The sequence below is a fragment of the Onychomys torridus genome, chromosome 3 (genome assembly GCF_903995425.1).
Source record: "Onychomys torridus chromosome 3, mOncTor1.1, whole genome shotgun sequence".
In the NCBI taxonomy this organism is placed as follows: domain Eukaryota; kingdom Metazoa; phylum Chordata; class Mammalia; order Rodentia; family Cricetidae; genus Onychomys; species Onychomys torridus.
Genome location: NC_050445.1, coordinates 20,301,964 through 20,326,759, shown reverse-complemented (window position 1 = coordinate 20,326,759; position 24,796 = coordinate 20,301,964). Strand labels below are relative to the sequence as shown.

The following is a 24,796-nucleotide window of genomic DNA, read 5'->3' as shown; positions in this document are numbered from 1 at the left end:
CAGCCATGATGGAAACCAGTGTTACCTTTCCTCAGGAATCTAGGAATAGATCTAACTCAAGATCCAGTTAAACCAATTGATCATACTCCCAAAGGACTCCACATCCCACTATAAGAGACACTTGCTGATCCATGTTCATTGCTGATGTTCTCATAAGACCCAGGAATTGGAAACAGCCTAGATGTCTCTCAGCTGATGAATGGATAATAAAAATGGTTCATTTCTGCATGGGATACTATTCCCTTGTTGGTGGTAGGGCAAAATCATATCATCCCTAGGTAAATGTACAGAGGCAGAAATAATCATTCAGAGAAAGGTAACACATACTGCAAAAGACAAATATTGTATGTATTCTTTTATATGTGGATGTTAGTGTTTAACACATTGATAGGCATAATGTAATCAGTATAATCACAGGGGTTTAGGTTACCTAAGGAGGGGGGCATGTCCTAAACAAAGGTAAATACATTATATAATGAGGAGAGGCAGGGAGGAAACTGGAGTAGGAGGACTAAATGAGGAGTGGTGAGGAAATGGGAGTACATAGAATATGTGGGGAACAACTAACGTGAAAGGACATTTGAGGGGGTTGTCTATAAATCTACAATTATAGAAACTTCTTAAAATACATACATAAAACTAAAGGAATGTAAATAGAGCAACCAAATGAGGGAGACAAAACCCTGAACTGACACCTTTTACTACGAAATGAAACTTTCGGTGCCAGGAAAGTGTACTTCCAATTGAATTATTTGCCAAAGTGGCCCCATAGAAACCTGCACACATTCCACACTATTGCCAAGACTATTAGTTGCTCTCCCCATTGCAGAATACAACACAATATAACCCAATGGATATGGAGAAGTTAAGAAGTGCCTAACTATAGCCTTCACCCCTACTCACTAGTGTTCATTATCCTGGAAGGTACTCTGCATGCTACCAAGTATAAAATTCACCAACCCAGATGCAAACTCTGTTATCTACAATGGTGACCTGAGTGAATGAAATGCTGGTGTAATAGTGGCACCAATGTTGTGGGAGTTAGCAACCACTCTCTGGATATAAGGCCCGTCCCATGAGATGGAACCACACCTGACATTGCCCAGGTTACTAAGAACCTCAGAAAAGATAAACCATAGGTTTAGGGGAAAAACAAATACTACTGTTTTCCTAAAGGAAAATAGAAATAAAATGACTCTTAATAACATTCTGCTATACCCATAGATCGGTGTCTCACTCAGCCATCATCAGAGATGCTTCCTCTTACAGTGTATGGGAGCTAATACAGAGACTTAAACAGCACAGTGTGCAGAGAGTTGAGAACTTTGGAACACAGTCTGAAATGGGATGTCTTCATCAAACCCTTCCCCTCAAGGTTCATGGGTCTATATAGGAGGAGGTAGAAAGATTCTAAGAGCTAGAGAGAACGAATGACATTAAGGAAACAGTGTATTCCAGAAACAAAAGGATTGACATATATGAATTCATAGAGAATGTGGCAACATACCCAAGGCTTGAACAAGGTCAAGCCAGATGGGGTCCCAGCACTGAGAGGAGGTAGACTCAAGCTCCCATCTCTAACTAAGAATCTGTTTCCCACTGACAATCACATGCAAAGGAAAAATGACTTTCCCCAACAGAGTCAAAGGGTATATAAAACACACTTAAGTATGGGATCCAACCCATGCCTAGTTGGCCAACACAAATGAGCTCAATGGTATTCTTGTAGAGTTTTTGTCTTATTTTGCTTATTTATAGCATTTTTTTTTAGTATTAATGGTCTTTTTCTTGTATATTATTGTTTATGATTTTGTGTTTCTATAGGCTTTTGTGTATGTGCATGTGCCTTTCCTTTCTTTTTTTAAATTCTGGTTTGTTTTTATTTGCTTGTTTGTTTCTAAGGAAAGAGAAAAAGAATGTATAGAGGTGGATGGGTGGGGATGTGGAGAAGACATAGTAGGAGGTAGAGAAGGGGAATTGTGATTAGAAGAATTATGATTAGAATATATCGTATGATAAATATTTTCAGTCAAAGAGTGAGTGAGAGAGAGAGAGAGAGAGAGAGAGAGAGAGAGAGAGAGAGAGAGAGAATGGAAAGAAACAAATTGTCCACTAGAAAAAAACAAAAAAAACCCAACTCTGGCTCATATTCCCCAGCTCCATGAGCTAATGTAGTAAATTACTAATGCAGTGACATTTGGAACCCAGGCAACCATTGGGCCTATTAGTGAGAGAAGGCTCATAAAAGGGGCTCCTTTAGCTTAAAGATAATACTGAATTTCTGGCTTTGAAAAGATTTAGGCAAATCATTTTAATGGAAGGAACAACTGTTGACTTGAAGATAATCGACTAGCCTAAAATATCCTTTATGTGGTAACTCATGAAGAGCCCACCCCAGGCATCTTTAATGGAAACATTGTCTCATACACTGAAGTGCTAACTTCCTTCTTTTCCATGCTGTTGGGTCCTTCGCATCTAAAGACAGAAGAAGCCCTTAGAAGAAAAATCTAAAATGTAAATGAGAAGGACACCATATCATTTTTATCAAATAATCCATGAGATTACAGAAATACAACAGTTGGGTTCTGAACTTTTATATCCTTAAAAATATATGGAGTACTTCATTAATTTCCATGCACTCCCAGGAAATGACCATTTCTCACCTCTGTTAAGGAAAAAATCCTCCAGAATTATACAAGAGCTCAGTGAGGAGCTCCCACTGGTCCTGCACGACTGGATTAGGGGTGCCTTATAGTATATACACCTGCCAGAAAAACTGGCTTGATTTATAAAACAGAACTCCAGGAACACCAGGCTCATGTACAGCCTCAAACTCCATTTCAGAGAAGCTTGCCATTCTGCTCTTAGCCATTTACCTATAACATGATTTTTCTTTATGTAATTAATACATTGTTCCTTTTCATCCTTTAAGCTATTCTCTTGTTGAGTTAAAGACTAAATTCTTTTAGTTCTTATCCCCAGAATCTATTGATCACCTTTTTGCAGCTATTAGCTGCTCCATTGTTTTCTCACTATTAAAGAGGCTACAGTAATTTTTAAAGGGCTTGGACAATTTTATGCTACTATGTAACTTCTCATTTTCTTGATAAACAACCATGCCATATTTCAAATTTGGGATTGTCAGGTGGTTCATTTTGAAACTGTTTTCATCCCCTAATTAGAAACTATAACACACACACACACACACACACACACACACACACAAACACACACACCTAAAGTAAATCATCATTTATTTGTCCTCATTAACCATCATCTTACTTGTAATCACCTTGCTTAATTTGTCAAGGTCCTCATAAATTCTTAAAGTGTGGTTGAAGTCAATAATCACCCCTACTCAATGAAGAGTAATCTGCATATTTAATAAGCTTACTCCCTATTCCATATTTCAAATCAATACTGAAATGTTAATTAGTATCCAGACCAATGCTGACTTGTGAAAAACTACTTTATTCAATATACCCTTCAAGGCTGACATTGAACTATTGCTCATTACCTTGCACATGGCCTATTAACAAGCTATTGTGCAATAATACATGCTAATACTACATGAAACAATGGCCCCAATAAGATACAATGTGAATTCAAATGAATAATCAATAGCAATTTCTAAATTTTTCATAGATACTTTAAAGAGTTCAAAACATTAGTCATATCATCAAAATCTTTATGAGTAGGGGGTGTTAGTTGGGAATGAGAAGAAAGAAGTTATAAGAAATAACTGTATGCTTATTAGTAGCCAATAAAAAGATCCAATGAAACATTCGTTCACAGTAATGTAACAAGTCATGGCGTCTATGAATCTCAACAATAGCAGAGATGGCAGCTCTTCACAACAGTATAAGAGACTAAGTCTCTACCCATAACAAAAGATGTGCCAAAAGATGTGGTCCTTCACAGTGCAGTAGGCCCGGGGATTTCCCCAAAAAGACTTATCTGTATTTTCAATAATTATTTGGATAAATTATATTCCATCTAAGTGATACTTTTTTTCTTTGAACCAACTTCAACTAAGGTGGTATAAGCAGATCCATCTGGCTAATGAGACACCTTACTGGAAGCCTGAGGTTCAAATGTTCAAACTGCAAATGTGCCTCCAAACTAAATTCAACAGCAAATCTAAAGAACTGGCATCATCTGCTCATGAGAACCACAGTCTTCTTGGAAAAGAGCCAAAGCCAGTTGCTACTGACCCTTTTCCTCACCTTCCCTGTCCCTGGCTCTTTCCTGGGCACCTGGCTCTCCTCCAGCCTCATCCTTAGCATCAGTGCCTGAGAATGCACACTCTACTAGGAGTGTTGTATGTGTGTAGGAGATCAGGACAAAGCCATTAAAACAAATTGAGTATGTTTAGATGATAAGACGAAAGGAGAAACTAAGAGCATCCAAACTAATGGCGTCTAACAGCTCCTCGGTGTAGGAAGGAAGCAAACACACCAAGGTCAGTGGCAAGGTGGAGAAGCCAGGAAAGGCAGGAGGGACTTGAGAAACAGAAGCAGAAAAAGAAGATAGGCGTGAGACTGATAGAAGTCATTGACTGTTTCCTTTTCCTTTTTCTTTCTTTTATTGGTATATGGTCATTGTACATAGGGCTATGTTTCAGGCATAGTGTTCTTTGCCTGCCCTCAACCATATTATTCTCCCTTCTTCACCCTCTCCCTCTCAATTTCAGTTGCCTTCTTCCTAACCCCAGTCTGCCTTCTGCCTTCATGCCACATATATAAGTAATGTATCTATATGAAATTAAGAATCCGTAAATGAAGGAAAAGAGGCATTTCTCTTTATGAATCTCACATTATATAAGAACTAGTTGCATATAATTTCCAGCATATGACATAATTTCATTCTTCCTTACAAGTGAACAAAACTTCATATTTTATAACACAACACACACACACACACACACACACACACACACACACACACACATGAAACAAAACAGGAAAACAAAAAACAAAAAACAACATAACTATCTGGCTGATTCCATAATTTGTCTATTGTGAGTTAAATTGCAATAAATGGATGTTCAAGGAACTGTGCGATGTGTTGACTTAGAATCCTCTTACTATAGCTTGTGGTATGATTTTACTTTTTTTTGTTGTTTTCTTTTGTATTTTTGGTGCTGTTGTTACTGTTTTCTGAGATGGGCTTCTCTGTGTAGCCTTGGCTCTCCTGGAATTAGCTCTGTAGAACAGGCTGCCCTCAAACTCACAGAGTTCTATCCGCCTCTGCCTCTGCCTCCTGTGTACTGGGATTAAAGGTGTGCACCACAACTATCCAGCACATTTTTAGGTTTTTGAGGAAATTTCATACTGCTATTCAGAGTGGTGAGACTACTTTATATCCACCTAAGCAATGACTCTATTTCCCCATATCCTCACCAGAATTTGTTATTCATTTTCCTTGTGACAGTCTTTCTGAGTGGTGAGATAGAACCTCTATGTAATTTCAGTTCGCATTTCCCTAAAGACTAAGAATATTTAATTTTTCATGTTTATTAGTCATTTCTGTTTTTTGAGAAGTATGTGCTCACTTCATTAGCTTGTTCATTGATTGAGCTGTTTAGTTTGGATGTTCAGTTTTATGAGTTCTTTATATATCTCAGATATTGATGCTTTATCAGATGTGTAGATAACAAAGATTTTTCTCCCATTTGGTAGACTTTTTCTTTACTTGAATAATCATTTCCTTTGCCATGCAGAAGCTTCTAAATGTTATACAATCCTATTTGTCAAATCTTGGGATTGTTTCCTGAGCTCTTGGAGCTCAGGAATTTTTCAGCATTTAAATGTCTTTATTAATTTCTTATGTCATAGCCCATATTGACATTTTTACATTCTTCAGCTGTTAGCATTTTCTTTAACACATCTGAAATTTATTTATGTCTCCATTGATTTTTGTTGAACACTCTTATGATCATCTGCTCAGTTCTTTAGGATTTCATATGATTCATCCTCAATGGCATTCTTTATGGTAGAACTAGTAATCCTCAGAGGAATTATGCTGCCTGTATTTTAATGTTTCTTGTGTTTCTAGACTGGAACTTGCCCATCTGTGATAAGGTTTTGTTTGAAAGTTACAGACAAACAAAAAAAAACACTTGATTTATTTCAGTGGAAACATTTGTAACATTCAGGCAATAGCAGGATACAGTAAGATTAAGATACTTTACTGCTATTAAACTGGTTATTAAGTCAGTAGGTGAACCATGTACTTATGGAACCAGGCTTTTACTCCAGGTCAGTTTTGAGAGTTGAATATTAAGAGCAGAATTAACCATGAGAGACTGACATGCTCACCCTGAAGATACAATAATAGATAATTTTTAAAAATTGTTTTTCTTTGGAGGTATCACCATCCCTGATTTCCAGCTCTCCTACAGAGGTATAGTAATAAAAACAGCATGGTATCGGCATAAATATAGACAGGTGGATCAATGGAATCAAGTCAAAGATCCAGTCACAAATCCATACACTTATGGACACCTGAGTTTTGACAAAGAAACCAAAATTATACAATAGAAAAAAAATAGAGCATCTTCAACAAATGGTGCTGGTGTAACTGAATGTCAGCATGTAGAAGAATGCAAATAGATCCATATCTATCATCCTGCATAAAACTCAAGTCCAAGTGGTTCAAAGACCTCAACATAACTCCAGTTACACAGAACCTGATAGAAGAGAAATTGAGAAGTAGCTTTGAACACATTGGCACAGGAGAGCCCTTCCTGAATATAACACCAGTAGCACAGACACTAAGATTGATAATTAATAAATGGAACCTTGTGAAACTGAAAAACTTGGGTAAAGCAAAGGACACTGTCATTAGGACAAAATAGCAGCCTACAAAATAGGAAAAGATCTTCACCAACCCCACATACAACAGAGGACTAATCTCCAAAATATACAAAGGACTCAAGAAACTAGATATCAAAAACCCAGATAATCCAATTAAAAAATGGGTAGAGACCTAAACAGATAATTCTTAACAGAAGAATCTCAAATGTCATAGAAACACTTAAAGAAGTGTTCGATATCCTTAGCCATTAGGAAAATGCAAATCAAAATGACTCTGAGATTCTATCTTACACCTCTCAGAATGGCTAAGATCAAAAACACAAATGACAACTTATGCAGGAGGGGATATGGAGCAAGGGGAACATTTCTTCATTGCTAGTGGGTGTGTAAACTTGTACAGATACTATGGAAATCAATCTGGCAGTCTCTCAGAAAATTGGGAATCAATCTACCTCAAGATTCATCTATACTACTCTTGGGCATATGCTGAAAGGATGCTCAGTCATACCACAAGAATACTTGCTCAACAAGGTTCATAGCAGCTTTATTTGTAATAGCCAGAATCTGGAAACAACCTAGATGCTCCTCAACCAAAGAATGGATAAAGAGAATGTGGTACATTTACACAATGGAGTATTACCCAGCTGCTTAAAACAAAATGCCATCGGGAAATTTGAAAGCAAATGAATTGAACAACAACAACAAAAAATCATCCTGAGTGAGGTAACCCAGACACAGAAAGACAGACATAATATATACTCACTTATAAGTAGATATTAGCTGAAAAGTGAAGGATCACCATGCTACAATCCACAGACCCATAGAGCCTAGGTAACAATGAAGGCCTAAGGGAGGATGCATGGATCTCCATGGGAAGAGAAAATAGAAAAGATTTTGTGGGTGGACTGGAGGAAGGTGGGGATTGGAACATGAGGGATGGAGTGGGGAGAGTCCAGAAAGAGATGACTAGAAAAGGCGTGTGTGTGTGTGTGTGTGTGTGTGTGTGTGTGTGTGTGTGTGTGCACGCATGTGCGTGCGCATTTCCAGGTCAGATAGAAACTTGCTGCAAGGGAAATTCCCAGGAATTTATAATGATGACCCCAGCTAAGACTCCTAAGAGAAGATTTGTAGTCTGAGCAGCTCGTCATCTCTTGTGACAAGGCAAGACCTCCTGAGGATAGATTGGGACACCAACCAGACACACAACCTTTGACCTACAGTCTGTCTTGTCTATGGGATGTGCTAGGGTAAGGATGGTGCAGAGATTGTAGGAGTGGACAACCAATTGGTCTAGTCTGAGACCCATGCCACTAGAGTGAACTCACCACTGGCACTGCCTGCAGTGCCAGGATCCAGAAGCTGGTTGACCTAGAGACCTAGGATAGAACCAAACATGATTAGAGAAAAAAAAAAATAATGTAAATGTAGTGATGCCTAATGATATTCTGCTATACTCATAGTTTGGTGCCTACCCCAACTATCATCAGAGAGCCTTCATCTAGTAATTGATATAAACAGATGCAGAGACCCACAGTCAAACCTTAGGCTGAGATCGGGGAATCCTGCTGAAAAGAGGGAGGAAGGATTATATGAAACTGATTGGTGAAGGGCATCACAAAAAACAAAAACAAAAACACAGAAACAACTAATCTGGGCTTATTAGAGCTTACAGAGTCTGAACCAACAACCAGGGAGCCTCCCTGGGACAGAACTAGGACCTCTATACACACATGACAGTTGTGTAGCATGGTCTACTTGCAGGACTCTTAATACTGAGAGCAGGGACTGACCCTAACCTTTGGCTGGCTTTTGGGAACCTATTCCTCATACTGGGTTGCATTGCCCAGCCTAATACAAGGGGAGGAGGGTTGCTTAGTCCTACAATAACTTGATATGCCATGCTTTGTTGATATCCATGAGAGGCCTGCCCCTTTCTGAACAGAAACAGAGGAGGAATAGATTGAGGGGAGGGTCTGAGCAGAGGCAGAGTAGGGGTAGGAGGAGAGGAGGGAGTGGAAACTGTGGTAAGGATGTGAAATAAAGAAATAAATTTAATTTAAATAAAAGAAATTTCAAACTTTTATTTTCAACTTTAATAAAATTCAGAAGTAAAGGAACATGGGTGGGACGACATGTACTAAGATGCTAGGTAGTAAAGGCAGGAGTGGAAAGAAATAAGTCGAAATAGACTAATGATTAGTTTTAGAGAATCAGACTAAAAAACAGAGGAGGGGAATTAAACAGACTGGGAAAACAATAAAGAAAAAGGGAATCAATAAAGTTGCTTCAGTTAAAAATAGAATGGAAAGAGAAAGGGATGTAAGTCAGGCAGACATCTAGAAACCCCCCAGCCCTTGGGGCTGAGGTAGGGAGATCCCCAACTGGCAAAGCCAAAAAGCAGGAGGAGAACAGGGTAGGACCAAATGGATGCTCTGAACTGAAATTGGGTAGTAAATAAGAGAAGTATAAAAGTGAAGGAAGGAGACTTGTGCAGGGGTGCACCGTCTGTATGCTGTCCTAATCCTGGGATTAAAAACAGGTCCTATATCAGCATGGCCACTGCAGTGGTTCAGGCTTGATTTCCACAATGCCATGTCTCAGAGTTCAGACCTCAATCAGTTACTCTAGGTTCTGACTTTTTTTTTCTTCTAGTGATTGAACTTAGTATAATACCAACTGTTTGCTAGGTCAGAGCTTCACCACTGAGTTATATTCCCACTACTCTTGATAAATTTCTGTCATTGTTATCCTTATCCCACTATTATTTTCACAAAAATGTGTTGTACTCAAATATCTTCTACTTACTCCCTCTACTCTACTATACTCCCAAGCACAGGATTTTGAACATTTCTGTAAACTGTGGGAGGAAGATATTTCATCAAAGTTTTCATAGGAAAGGAAGCTAGCAAGAAATTTAGAAGGATAAGAATTCATATTCTTGAGTATTTAGGAATTTTTGAGTAGGGATAGATAGAGATGGCAGAGGGATGGAAAGAAAGTGAGAAGAAAGGAAGGAGTGGGAGGGAGAGAGAGACAGAGACAGACAGAGAGAGACAGAGAGAAAGAGAGACAGAAAGACAGAGGGATATTATCCTATCTATTAGGGACTGCAAGGACTCCTTGGGTCTCCTGGGAATGATAAATAAAGTGGGAGACAGTGTTTAATTAAGTACTCAATGAAGGTGACATTTGAAAGACCAACATATACTTCCTAGGGTTTTGCTTCTTTTATTTTAGAAGATAAAATTGTGTCTATGGCATCTAGATGGCTCTATGCTCATAAAATATCCATCACTGCAGTACTTATGTGCCAAGACAACTATGGTATCTCAACTCTGAGCAATACAGAGTTGGGAGATGAATGCCTTCCTATGTCTGCAGTGCTCATGAGTTCTGGGGCTAAGCCTGCACAATTCTGCACTGAGCTGAAACCTAGAAGCAGAATGAATCAAGCCCAGCTCTTTTCAACCATCCTGCCAGTGGATGTTCCTAATAAAGTGTGCAATTCCCCCATGAGAGCTCCGAGATAGGCTGCTACAGAATGATTGAAGAGAGAGTAGGTGAGACACTGGGCAAAGCAAGACAGTATACCATTGGAGCTTTTCACTCCTCTGTGAAATACCAGCATAAAGAAATGACTTTAATATTTCTTTTGTGTTTTATGTGGTTGATACTCACACTGTAGACCTCCATGGTCTGAAGCCAGATTCAAGAAATCCTTTTCTGGGCATTTATTGTCTGACTATTATTTGTAACCACAATGTACTGGGTATTTAATGAGGTACTACATAAGGTCTTAGGTTGATAGAAAAGGGATTAAAAATAGCCCTTGAGGAGATGCATTTTAATTAAAAATATAAAACAGTAGAGCAGCAATGCCAGTACAAGGCCAGACAAAGTCCATGGTGTGATGGTGGTGGATAAATATAAGTGCTTTAAAACAGAAAGACACTAAATCTAATTGTGAACATGGAGGAATCCACATAGAAGGAGTTAGAGTTGAGTTATTGATTATGACAAGGATAAATAAAGATGAATTGTGAGAAGATGCTTGCCTAACAAACAGCCTGCTCAGGGCTATTGGCAGCCACCATCTAAATGCTGGCTCATCAGGCACTAAAGTGAGACCATCAAATGAGTCATTCCTTTAATTCATAGTTAAGCTTAAATTCCTGTGAGACTTGGCTGACCACGGTAGTCCCCCCCCTCCCAGAGGATTAGAGGGTCAAGAGACAAGGCCCAGAGACATTATCTCGTGTAGGTGGGCTACACTACTGTCGATGGCAGTTGTGGCAGAAACAATAACGTATCAACAAAGCAATCAATGGTTTCCTTGGGTGTGACTACTAGGAAGGAGGATGTGACTGAGCAGATAAAGAGAAGGATGAGCAAGACCTTTGTGTAGATGGATTCGAGGTGCATTTTATTGTAGTGGTAGCTAGACAACTCTATACATGGGATAAATGGCATCTAGACCATTACAAAGTAAAGTTTTCCCTTTCTTAATTCATACTAATGAGGATCTAAAAATCCTATCACTGATATGATAAAATCTGTTATAGAGATACAGGCTGTTTTTGTATGTTCCAGAAAGAACTATTATCCCAATTAATTTGACTCCAGGGAATGGATAACTCAGTATTTTGTTTGGTTAAACAATAAGGATTATGAAAGACATGTACTAGATGCAAAATTATGAGATCTCTGAGTAGATGCCAAGATTATCTACAGCTTCATGGAATTAAAATAATCAAATGTGGTCCCAAAGATTCATCATACTGTACAGTTACTAATGAGTACAGCTGAACAATTATGATTTACTGTAGCTTTGCTTATTTTGATGTTAAATGATAAATAGCTTTTGGAAAAAATAAGAAAGTAAAGGCAAACATGATGGTGCTGTAATACTAGGTTGTGCATTTGTGTGTATGTTGCTGGGGACTGAACCCAAGACCCTGGTAAGGTTAAGCAAGTGATCTGCTACCAAGCTAGAGTGTCAGCCCTTAGCCAGTATTGACACTAACAATACTTTCAAAACTCTTCATTCACCATTGCCATTTTTAGCCTGGGTATGAGTATAAAATCAAGCATTTTATTTTAAAAATGTTTTATGTGTATTAGTATTTTATCTATCTATGTACCTACCTATCTATCTGTCTGTCTGTCTGTCTGTCTATCTATCTATCTATATCTGTGTCTGATACCCATAGAGATCAGAAAAAGGTATTAGATCTTCTGCTACTGAAATTGTGGATGGTTGTATACTAGCATGTGTTGATGGGAACTGAACTTGGTTCCTCTGCAAGAGCAACAAGTGCTCTTATTCACCGAGCCATGTCTTTAGCCCCACATTCTATTTTCTCAAGTAAAAAATCCAACCAAAGCACAACCACAAACCAAAAAAACAAAAAACAACAACAAAACACAGAAGCCATTAATATTCTCCCCGTTGGAATCTGAACTGGTCCTCTCCTTCATCTCATTCTATACCATATCCTGCCACTGGATGGATAGGAGGCTTAAACTTATGGGTTATCTTCAAGGAAAATCCATTCCAAATTTTAGAATGCAGCCAATAGCAATCCCAAAGGAGCCGTGTTTCCTTCCCTTTGGGGCATTACTCCATTTCCGTCTTCCTCCCTCAGTCTGAGGAGAGCCTCTGTTTTGAGGGACTCGAGCTATACATTGTTCATGCTAGCCAATGGCATAGCAAACTGTACTGAAGGAGATGTGTCAACACTCCCCATTTCGTTCAGTGAGGAGCGAGTTTTATGAACACCAGTGCTTAATAAAGCACTGTGTGAGACTGTGGAAAGTACATTCTGTGGAAAGTGAGAGTGGGAAATTTGTTGCAAGAAACTGGCATTACTTACAGGTGGAACTTGGTATTCAAGCAGTGTTACAGGCATTTGTGTTTACCAACAAAGTTGAGACATGAACTTTGAAGTTATCCATAAACTTTGGGAGCAAATCAGACTACTCTAACTTATTTGGCTTTGATTCTTTCCAGAATTACTCTGAGGACAGTACTAGAAGAAAGTAGGAATTTATTACACCCACTGAAAACTTTTCATAATGCCCGTTGGCACCAGAAAGGAATAATTTTTAAGGAAATGAATGCTCAGTTACTTTGGAATGTAGAACTAGACTTGAGGGAAACATATGTGAAATTACATTTTTCCCCTACTAAATTTTACTTTGGAAAGAACCTTGGGGGAATACAGATCTGGAAGTGGTGTCTGCTTCTTCTGTTATAGTAGTCTAGAAAGGAACTGGTACTGGGAACTTAGTAACAACGAAGTAGCTAAGATGCACACGTACAAAACTGCCCCTATCCTCAGCAAACATTGGGTCAAGCAAGTTAAGGGAACAAGCATTAGATAAGGAACTAATTGCAGGGTCAAGACTGGACTGGTTTTGGGGTACATGCATTAGACCACCAAGTTCAATGCTTACTGGGTGGTCTTGAGCATTTTGCGATTAAAACTCAGTTTCTTCACTTATAAAATGGAAATAATGGTAGCATTTACATTGTGACAGGTACTTTGAGAAGTAAATGAGAAATACTTAATGTCTGGATCATAGTAAATTCTCAATAAGGGTCAGACATAATTTTTGCTACTATGATTATTATTGCATGTAATATAAGACATTTATTTGTTTATTTAAAATACTTCAAAACTAAAAGTAAATAATACATTAATCATATTTAAATGTGCCAGTTCCATTGGTCAGTATTAATAAGAAGTGTACTTTTAAAAGTGTGCACCCATGAAATACCACCAACATGGCTGCCTAAACATGCCTGAACAGGATGACACCAATAGACAGGCAAACATGGATGAGTGGGGTGGAGGGCTCACAAGATCTCAAAACGCCAAGGGAGGAAGAAATTGCCTTCACTAGGAATGAGCATACCAATTGGTTATCCAATACCAAACAGTCAATTACAAAAACACACATACAAATAACACAAATAACAGCTTATACTTACATATTTATGAACACACACACACACACACACACACACACACACACACACACACGCACACACCACACACAGGGAAGAACCTGGGAGGGTTGGAGGGAAGAAAGAGAATGGAGAAATGATATAATTATATTATAATTTCAACAATTAAAAACATTGTGGTTAAAAAGTATGATAATAAGGTTCATTCTCCAATTTGCTCTGAAAAGCCCTTTTCCCACTTGCTATCTGCTACCACATTGATCAGCCTAGAAGTCATTAGGCTAAGTGAAACGAGCCAAACACAGACAGGCAATTTTACTGTAGTACAAAGTTAAAGTCCTGGAAGCAAAGATGGAAACAATGGTGAGAGGCCTGTGGGGTGGTGGAAAGGAGGAGACAGCTGTCCAAAGGCACAAAGTCAAGTCACCAAATAAAGACACTTAGGGATATTTAGTAGACACGATGGGCAGTATTAGATGTGTTAACTAATTTGACTGTAGGAATTAATATCTGCTGCGTATGTGTATCAGACTGTTACATTTTGTGTTTTTAAATATGTTCAGTCTTTGACTGAATATGCCAAAATGTCTTGCTCAGCGAGACGTATTGGTGTAATTAACTCATGTTGACATGTATGCTAACAAAACTGGCTAAACACAAAAGTCATCACCACAGCTGCATACCAACTGAGGGTTTGTACAACATTTTATCCAGTACATCTTTTGCCCTGAATTCCTAGTAAATACTAAGGTTTTATTCTTAAGGCTGACACTTTCTTCTCTAAACACAGATGGCACATGAAGGTTTGAGTGTGGGGAATGAGGACTGTTGTAACACCTTGGAACACAGGCTTAGGTCCCAGGTACCCTGAAGATCTGCTCTTTACCCAGACACTTGCTGCATGGAGGTGAAAGTTCCTTAGCATCTATCTTCAGTCTTTCCATTTGTAAAATATGTCATGGATAGTATAGAGTTTAGAAGTTGGCGATGAGCATTAGATGAACCAATCAGCATATAATAGCACAAATCCTGGCATCTGATAACTAATCAGTAAATGATGGTTATTATTTTTATGATGTTACTAATTTCATCAATTTCCTTCCTAGGCTATTGCAATAGTTTTCATTAATCCTCAGTCTCCTACATTTTACTTGGTATCATTTATAATTTGTATTACCCATAAAGTTGGCTATAAGAGGATTACATTGGGAGAGTATGAAGGGTCTGTACTAAAGTAACAATTATAAAACACTTTGAGGAGCATGATTTAATGGGTGAATTTAATAGTATCATTTTCATAAATGGATAAAGGAATTGACTGTCTGTGAGTATTACTAGTTGATTGTGGGGGCTTTCAATTTCAGATCATAGATTGAAGAAAAACAATGAACTTCCACAAATAATTAATTCTTGATTTGGCATTATGTGATAGTGGCTTCCAGACCACTAATGGAGTTCATTGACATACATTTTAGAGGCAAGAAGTTTTGTGTTTTTCTTTAAGGGGAAGTTGACTCTAGGAAATTCTTCTACATTTCTAGCTGTTGTCATTTTTGAACTGGCCTGTTTTGAGACTTGAATGTTGACCTTTAATTAAAACAATTTTGTTTGGGATTAAATAAGGCAGTTTCAGGGGAATGTATCTTAAGATAGTGCATAGGATACTGTGTCCATCTAGGGCAGAAACTGTATGATGCTGAAGGCCCTATATTGTGAAACTATGAAGGTAGAAAATGTTTCAAGGTTGGGACCTGAAGCAGAGATTTCTGTAAGTGAAGAAGTAGGTGTATCATGATTGATAACCATTTCTCATCACTGTTACTGATGCTGGAGAAAGAGCAGTGATGATAACCACATGGGTATTATTGAAGTCAGGCAGAGTGTGGTCACTGAGCATGCTAGTTTGTGCCTGTTAGCTGCTCTTCTTTCTTCCCTCTCTCTCCTGTTCTCCCACCTTCCCCTTCCCTCCTCACCCTCACTGATCTGTTCCTTTACCCACTTATTCTGATTGCACAAAATGGGACAAATTCATTGGAAAGACCTTTTATTTAATATGATTCTTTATACTTTGTTTTTCATAATTTTTCTCTCATATAGTTATTATTTTTAAAAAATATACTTTTATTTTATGTATATTCCTGCATGTATGTCTGTATACTCTGCATACACAATGATGGCCGAGTCTAGGAGAGGGTATTAGATCTCTTGGAACTGGAGTTACCGGTGATTTTGAGCCATTTCTCCTGCGCTGACGTAGTTATACTCCACGATAGTTAAAATTTTGATGATGTATTATCCTTTCAGGAAAATATGGAAAGAAATATCTAAGTTTTAATCAACATGTTATAAAATAAATTATTTAGGATTGATATTCTGAGGTATCACAAAACTAAGCTTTTGCTTGAAAGGAGAGTGACAATTTGTTATCAGATGGCGCACATTTATGCTCAGAGGGCTTTCCCGATGACACTCCCAGCATTCGTCATGTTTGATGACAACTGCCACCTGTGCATACTTACTGGATGGAGCTCTCGATGCGGGTAATAGTGAGGAAAGCAGCAAGGTTTGCTGTATAAGAGGAGATGACGATCAGAGCAAACAACCACCATGCCCCCATCATCATTCGGGTTGCCAGAGTTGTGTATGGGACTTCCCCACCTGTGGAAAGAGGAGAGAAGGCAATCATGTCAACAAGCTTTTATTGAGAAACCAAAGTCATACACTTTCAGTGCCCAAACAGACAACAAGCAGCATTTCCCTTAACATCATTGGAGACCTCCATTCTTTATTACTTTGTTTTTTATTAACTTTTATGGAATTATGTGAGGCTTTGTCAAAAAGAAGCATGATAAATATTCCACATAATATGATGAAATGATAATTCTTCCCCGTTAGATCCTAAAATTAACTTCTTACTATAATCATAAATGTATACTTTGTTTTCAAGGGCTTGATTATTTACTATTTAGGTGACATTAATCTTGCTATACATACATACATACATACACACACACATATATAATATCACTTCTTCATATTTTAAATGAAATCCTACATTATTTTGTTAAAATCTCTAGAAGTATAGGTTGTTGAAAACCCTGGTATCACACATATTACCATTGATTTCAGTATCATTGTATGTATTTCTTCCTGTCTGTATCTTATCTGGCCACTCATAATATTCTTGGAAATCACTCTTCTCATCATCTATACATTGGTATGTCCTTGGGTGAAGCCTTTGGAATTCTTACATTCCATCTACATTTTATGCTATGCATCCTTAGCAAGACTTTGAATATCATCTACATTTGGTGAAGTAACACTATTTCCTCTGGTCATGAAATGATCATCAGCTTGCATAAAATGGATTTCTATGGCAGTCATGGCCAGTGGCCATGAATATTTACCTGGCTAGTTTTATGTAAACTTGACACAAGCTAAATCCTCAGAGAGGAAGGAGCCTCAGTTGAGAAACTGCTTCCATGAGATTGGGCTGTAGGCAAGCTAGTACAGCATTTTCTTAAGTAGTGTAAAAGAGAGGATCCAGCCCATTGTGGGTGGGGCCACCACTGGGATAGTAGTGCTGGATTCTGTAAGAAAGTAGGCTGAGCAAATCATGAAGAGAAAGGCAGTAAACTGCAAACCCCCATTGTCTCTGCATCAGCTCCTACATCCAGGTTCCTGCTCTGCTTGAATTCCTGCCCTGGCTTCCCTCAGTGATAGACTACAATGTGGAAGTGTACAACAAATAAACCCTTTCCTCTCCAACTTGCCTTTTGGTCATGGTGTTTTATCACAGCAATAGAAACCCTAATTAGGCCAACATTGAAGTCAAAACTGATACAATGATAATAAGCCTATGGCAATGAAAATGAGACTGTTAATATTCCCTTGATAGAAATGGGGGATTACTAGGCCCCCTGCTGAGATTCCACCCACTAATACTTCTGCACCTTAGTTGCATAAGCTCTTTGACAGTTATTAGAGAATATAGATAGGGGAACATTGACTATGGATGGAGAATCTCAAGTGATGCATCTTTGGGGAGTTGCCACTTTCTTTAAGGTGGGATTTTTCACCAACTTTTGAGTCACCTGTTGTTGATTGTTTTTGCTTTTTGGGGGTCCCACAACCCAGCTCCCAAATAAATCACACACATACACACACACACACACACACACACACACACACACACACACACAAATCACTTATGAATACCCGGCCTTAGCTTGCTTAGTTTCTAGTCAGCTTTCCTTAACTTATCCCATCTACCTTTTGCCTCTGGCCTTTTACTGTTCTCTTACTTCTGTATCTTACCCTTACTCCGTGGCTTGCTGTGTATTTGGGTGGCTGGCCCCTGGAGTCCTCTTTCTTCTCTGGCTGCTGCTAGATCTTATATCTATCCTCCTAGTTTCTCCTTCTATATATATTCTCTGCTTGCCAACCCTGCCTATCCTTTCTCCTGCCTTGCTATTGACCAATTCTTTATTAAACCATCAGGTGTTTTACACAGGCACAGTAACAACAGCTTCACAGAGTTAAACAAATGCAATATAAACTAAAGTAACACACTTTAAATTATTCTACTACAGTCATCCATACCATGCTTTTGCAAATAATCCCTAACACATGCTCCTATAAGTAGATTCAACCAACTCATTGGTTCATTAAAATAGACTTGGATGAAATCTTTTCTTTTCTCTCTTGGTGCCCTGTCTAGGGTGATTAACTTTTTTTTTTTTTTTGTATTCCTCTCCAGGAAATACAACATTTCACATAGATAACATTCAAACTTATATTCTGGTCCTTCTTTATGCAGAACTGTTGATAAAAGCCTATGTGTCTTCCACCAGGAATCTAATGGGGATCTTAAATTTAACACATTTAAAACCTTTGTTGTAACATCCAAATTAGCTCCTCACCTAACTACTTTACATTATGCCAGGAACTGGAGCATTTCTATTTTGGCATTTCTTAGAACACCACCTTAAAAGTTTCACCTCTCAATATGTAACCTTTACTTTCAAATTTAATTCCCAAACCATTTTATTCTACCACTTTCAACAATGATATCCACATCTAAGCCAGAAGCCTTTGATTGTACGACCAAATAGCCTACATAAAACCTGCCTATATTCTATACCCTCAGTGATCCACCGTGGACTCTAGGCAATGAAATAAGCTCATGGTGTGCCCTGATCAAACCTCCCAGTAGCTTCTTATCACTCCAAGGAGAAGAAGCCATAATCTTTGTCAAAGCCTATAAGACACTACATGGAAGAACCTTAATTCACGTATCTGACCTTATTTTGAATCATTCTCTAAATGGGTTTTTTTGAAATTTTAGCATGTTAACATGACTATTTCTGATCCAAAGATTTGAATTTACAATATTTGTGTCTAGAATTCTCTTCTTTTCAATATCAACTGTTTTTCTACTCAAGAATTTTCAAAGATTCTATTTAAAAAAATTCCCTTTAGAAATATCTTTTATTAAAGGGTGGTGATAGCCCATGCCTTTAATTTCATCACTAGGGATGCAAAGGTAGGCAGATCTCTGTAAGTTTAAAACCAGCCTGTTCTACAGAGCTAGTACCAGGACAGCCAAGGTTACATAAAGAAACCTTCTCTCAAAAAGCCAAACAAAACAAAACAAAAACCCCAAGAAATATCTTTTATCAGTGCTTTACTAAATAATTTCCTTCAGTTTCATATTGTCAAGTTCTTTAGGTCCTTTACCTTTTAGAAAAGAATAATTCAGCATGTTTTTATTGCAAGAACATATAAATATGTTTGTTTTTAGTTTTAAAATATATTTTAATTTTTTTAAGTTTAAATATAGTTACATAAATTTCCCCTTCCCATTTCTCCCTCCAACCTATGAATCCTCCTGCTCTCTCTGAAATTAATAGATTCTAGTTCTTTAATTTTGTATATATATATATATATATATATATATATATATATATATATATATATATACTTAAATATATAAATAAAACACGCTCAGTCAGTATAATGTCACTTGTCTGTATATGATTTCAAGGTTGACCACCTATGTTTTATATAGTTTGTTTCTCTTCCTTTATAATAGTCTCTGGTCTGGGTCCCATATTATGTGGTTAAATACCTAGTAAATAAATTTATGCTATGTTAGTGACTGAACTGTGTCTTCACAAAATTCATGTGTTAAAATACTAACTTTCAATGTGACAATATTATATAAGCAATTCTTATGGAATTAAAGTAAAACCAAGTCATAAAAGGTCATGCTAATATGGCTGCTGCTGTGATGGGTGAGATGACAGAACATTGAGAGTATGTTTGTACAAATGCCACAGAAGGAAGCAACCACAGAGTCAAAAGGCCTCTGGAGAAATTGTATCTATTCACACCTTGATCTTGATCTTCTACCCTTCATGCCTCAGAGTCTGTGTATTTTGTTATGATGGCCCTCTTAAATGAATACATATAAATAATGAACATTAACAGACTTTATAATAAGAAATTAGACTTATATTCACAATGAAAATGAATTAGAGGAACAATATTCCTTCCTGCTAACTCTATATAGCTAATATAGTTAACAGAATTCAAATATTATTTTTTTTTACTGTGACCACTAGTTCTCATAACATCTCTAAATTTTATAAGGTGTAAATATGTCCTTAGGTTACTGTCTGAACTGCCAGTTCAGGCAAAATTTTTATATATGGAAAACATTTTTTCAAAAGCAGTTTTGATGCATTTTGGATATTTCTTGAAAACAACAGACATTTTCACTCAGTTTATAAAAGATGAAAGCTAAAGAATATTCAGCTTTAAATTCCCATGTGGAGTTTTTTAGCACAACAGTTAATTTGAAACTAATAGTAAAATGTGACAATGTCTTAAATATGTATTCAAAAAAGTAGAAAAATAAGTGTATGACTGAAAAGACTAATTATGGGTTTGTTTCCACAAAAACTTTACCCTTGTGAAGATTTGTTTTCAACCACATAGAGGATCAAATTGCTGTGTTTCTTCTTTTGTGGTATATAATTTACAACTTTAGTAGCTCAAATATTCTTGTAGAACCCAAATACAATGCCATTGTATTTGACACTTAGAAATAAGATAATAAAAATAATGGAAATCCTTGGGAGACAGAGGCAGGAGGATCTCTGATTTTGAGGCCAGCCTGGTTTACATAGTACATCTCATAACAGCCAGAGCTATACAGAGAAACTCTATCTTGAAACACAAGACAAAAAATATGGAAATCTTGACATCCTGTTTGGGTAATGTTGGACTAGATAGATCATAATAACCTTAAAGTCTTAATTTCTTTTCTTGGTTCATAGTCCAAGGGTACAGGTCATCATGTTGGAACGTCAAGGTAGTAGGAGATTGAAGGAGCTGATATCAATGTACTTACAATCAGGAAGCTGATAGTGATGAATGCAAACTGCTGCTCAGCTCATTTTCTCTACTTAGACAGGCCAAAATTTTAGCCAGGGAACGGGACAAACCACAGTAAGTCAGTCTTCCCGACCTTTTAATGCAGTCTAGGTAAGCCCATACTGACATGCCCAGAGTTCTGTCTTCCAGGTGATTATGTCATATTGACAATTAACACCAACCATCCAACTTTAACCATTGTCAACTTGACACCCCAAGATGTCACTTTTAAGTCATAACCTTCCACCATTGTCTTTAATTATTCTTAGAACAATTATTTAAATGTTCTAAGTTTCTTAACTGTGAGTGCCTATAGAATAAAAAACAAGGTACATATGCCCAACATAAAATGGCATAGAGTAAACATTTCTGGTCCAAAAGAAAAGAATCAGGGAATATCAATGAATGATAAAAGTAAGTCCCAAATCCACCAGAGAAAATATCAAATTCTGTCACTCCATGTCTGGCTTCTGGGACTTATGCTAAAATTGGCTGTGCTCCAAAGGGCCTAGATAGCTTTAGGCCTCCAGCACAGTCACACACAAACCCTTCTCACAGGCTGGCTGCCTGTGTCCACAGCTATCCTTGGTGGGCATTCTATAATCCAAACATCTTCAATATCCTGAAGTTTTTATTGCAACCTAAATTTCACTTCACAATGTCATGTAAGGGCCTGGCAGAGATTCTGACCCTGACACACATTGCTGTGCATCAGTTGCTCTCTGAAATTGCTGAACAAGATTCGAGGATACCCTCTATCTTGTATCTTTCATGTCTACAAAACTGGGAACATGATCCATATGGCATCTACCAGGAGTTCTGATGTGGTGATATTTTATTTGTATGTTAATAAATAAAGCTTGCTTGGAGATCAGGGGGAAAAGGTCCGCCATTTTAACAAGAAGTCAGGCAGCACACACCCTTAATCCCTTAGCAGGCAGGATCTCTGTGTGGTCAAGGCTACACTAGGGAAGAGAGCTAAGTGTGGTGACACATGCCTTTAATCCCAGTACCAACCATAGAGGTCTGGAGGTCTGTACAGGCACAGAAAGTGACAGAGCTGTGTAGGAAGAGAAAGTGAGGTAGCTGGGCTAAGATAGCCAATGAGAGGGCAGAAAATCAACACAATAAAGGTGTGGGTAGACATGAAGTAACTCGTATTTGGAAGCTGCAGAGCTGGTGAGGTAAGGTTGGCTGCTAGCTTTCCCTATTTCCCTGATCTAAGGCTTTCACCTCTGTATTTGGCTCTGTGTTTTTTATTTAATAAGACCATTTAAAAATCTGTCTACATTCCAATGTTATATGAATGGAGCCTGTCCCATGTTGAAACAGAATTATATCATCTCCTGTGTGCTGACCTTGGAGAAACACTATCCTAGGCAATTGGTTTTGAGGAGTAGGGAACTTAGATGCATCTTCTTTACAGGTCCCTGATGCGTGGTGTCTTGTCCTGAAGGCAGTTATCCTATTGTCCATGAGAGCTGTTTGTTTGTGGTATTGTTAATGTTTTTTTTTTAAACAATTACAGCTGCTTTGTTGTTGAATCATCCTTGTATAAAACTGCAAGTCTGCTTATATACCCTACCTCTGCCAAACACATTAGTCCATTATCTTTAGTTTAAATTTGTCTTGTATTCTCAGATCATGGACAGAATGAAGCCAGATTCTTCTTTACATATCACACAGATGGCTACATGAATGAAAGCCTTGCTCCCTTATGAAGCCTCCTGAGCTATGTCCTCACTGTGTTTGTCTCTCAGCATTTTTGTCTTCTAAGGCTGATCCAACAGAATGTAGTGCCTCTGGTTGGGGTAGAAGGCTAAAATCAGCCCTGAAGATTGATGAAGATAATGTGTGAAGGTACATGAAATGTCCAGTAGTCGTCACAAAAGTGTTCACTGCTCAAGGTGTTAGAAAGATGCAAGATAATCTAAAGTATACTTATATTGATGAATTTGAAACTAATGATGTCATGAGAAAATATCTAGGTGAAGTCTGCTATAAAAGGACATGGGAATATTGAATAATCTTACAAGTCTTAAGCATTTCATACCTGTAATTAAAATTTACTTAGAAAATTCAGTGCCTGTGGCCTTGTGGTAAAATTAAGAAATATTTGAAGAGTAGTTACTATTGTATACACTATTATTGAGGTAGAGAAAAACAAGACACTGGTCCTTTCAATTATAAGAAAAACAAAACTATCATGACAAAACACACTGAAATTATTCCAAGAAAATAAATTACCATATAATCATAATTGACAAAAAGACAAATAATACAATAAAAACTGTATAAGCAAAAACAAACATCATTGGGCTCACTGTATGAATACAAGATGCATCTGGCTCTGAAAATTCATTAACTGTAATTCATTACATTACCACTGAAAGGGGGAAATTAAATTATCATCATGGTCAATGTCAAAAAGGCACAAATAAAATTCAACACTCAAATCTAAAAACTATAAAGCAAACCTAGATATAATCACAAACTGAAAACATTTTTCCTCCTTTTCCTGACAAGTGCTTTAGAGACCCAGTGACAAATGTACTTTTATCACCAACATCAAGATGTTATGATCTTAATGGCTAAAAGATGTTGCTATTTCCTATTTAGTACTGATTTGGGTGTGGCAAACAAACAACATAAAGAAGAATAAAAAGAAGAAATGAAATGTTTTGTACTTGGCTGTGAATCTCTGCATCTGCTTCCATCAGTTACTGGAGGAAGGTTCTATGATGACATGGTATTCACTGATCTGATTACTGGGGTAGGCCAGTCTAGGCACCCTCTCCACTAGTGCTAGTGGTCTAAGCTGGGGTCATCCTTGTGGATTCCTGGGAACTTCCTTAGCACCAGGTTTCTCCCTATCCTCATAATGTCTCCCTCTATCAAGATATCTCTTTCATTGCTCTCCCAGTAAGGGGTCCCTGGAGGTGGGATCAGGATCCATCCCTGGTGCATTAGCTGGCTTTTCAGAGCTCATTACCTATGGTGGGACACCTCACACAGCCTTGATGCAGGGAGGGAGGGACTTGGATCTCCTCAACTGAATGTACCTTACTTTGCTGACTTCCCATGGGAGGCTTTACCTTTTTTGAGGAAGGGATGCAGCAGAAGGCTTGGGGGAACAGGGGAAGGGATGTGAGGGGGATCCATGATTAGTAAGTAAAATGAACAAAAAAAATTAATAAAGAAAAAAAAACAAAAAATGTTTTGTATGTGTAAATACATAGAAATTTTAGGAGGATAAAGAACAAGTTATTAAGTTATGTTTTCTATCTTACATAAACAATGTTCAAAGATTAATCATATTTGTTTATGCTAACAACAAACACTTAAACAGAAAATTAAACATAAATACAACTACAATAGTGGTAAATATCTCTGCCAAACCAAATGAATATAAATGAAATGTCTACAAAGAAGTTTAAGGAAAAGAAGACAGACTACATGGAGAAGTGTGCTCACTGATTAGAATACTCAGCAGTGCAAAGAGAGACTCTTCAAACTGAGTTATCAGAAGGTATCAAGTGAAATCCTAGGTGCTTGCCTTCTCCCTCTC

The 24,796-nt window shown here is 37.7% G+C and overlaps 1 protein-coding gene across 3 annotated transcripts in view; it reads right to left on the bottom strand.

The window, feature by feature from the left end:
• Window positions 1-24,796, bottom strand: part of Grid2 (glutamate ionotropic receptor delta type subunit 2) — a 1,385,700-nt gene that overhangs the window by 272,880 nt on the left and 1,088,024 nt on the right. For all 3 annotated transcript variants that reach the window (XM_036180912.1, XM_036180913.1, XM_036180910.1), the window contains exon 12: window positions 16,308-16,446. In XM_036180912.1, the coding sequence (XP_036036805.1) occupies window positions 16,308-16,446 (139 nt within the window). The remainder of the gene's footprint in view (window positions 1-16,307; window positions 16,447-24,796) is intronic.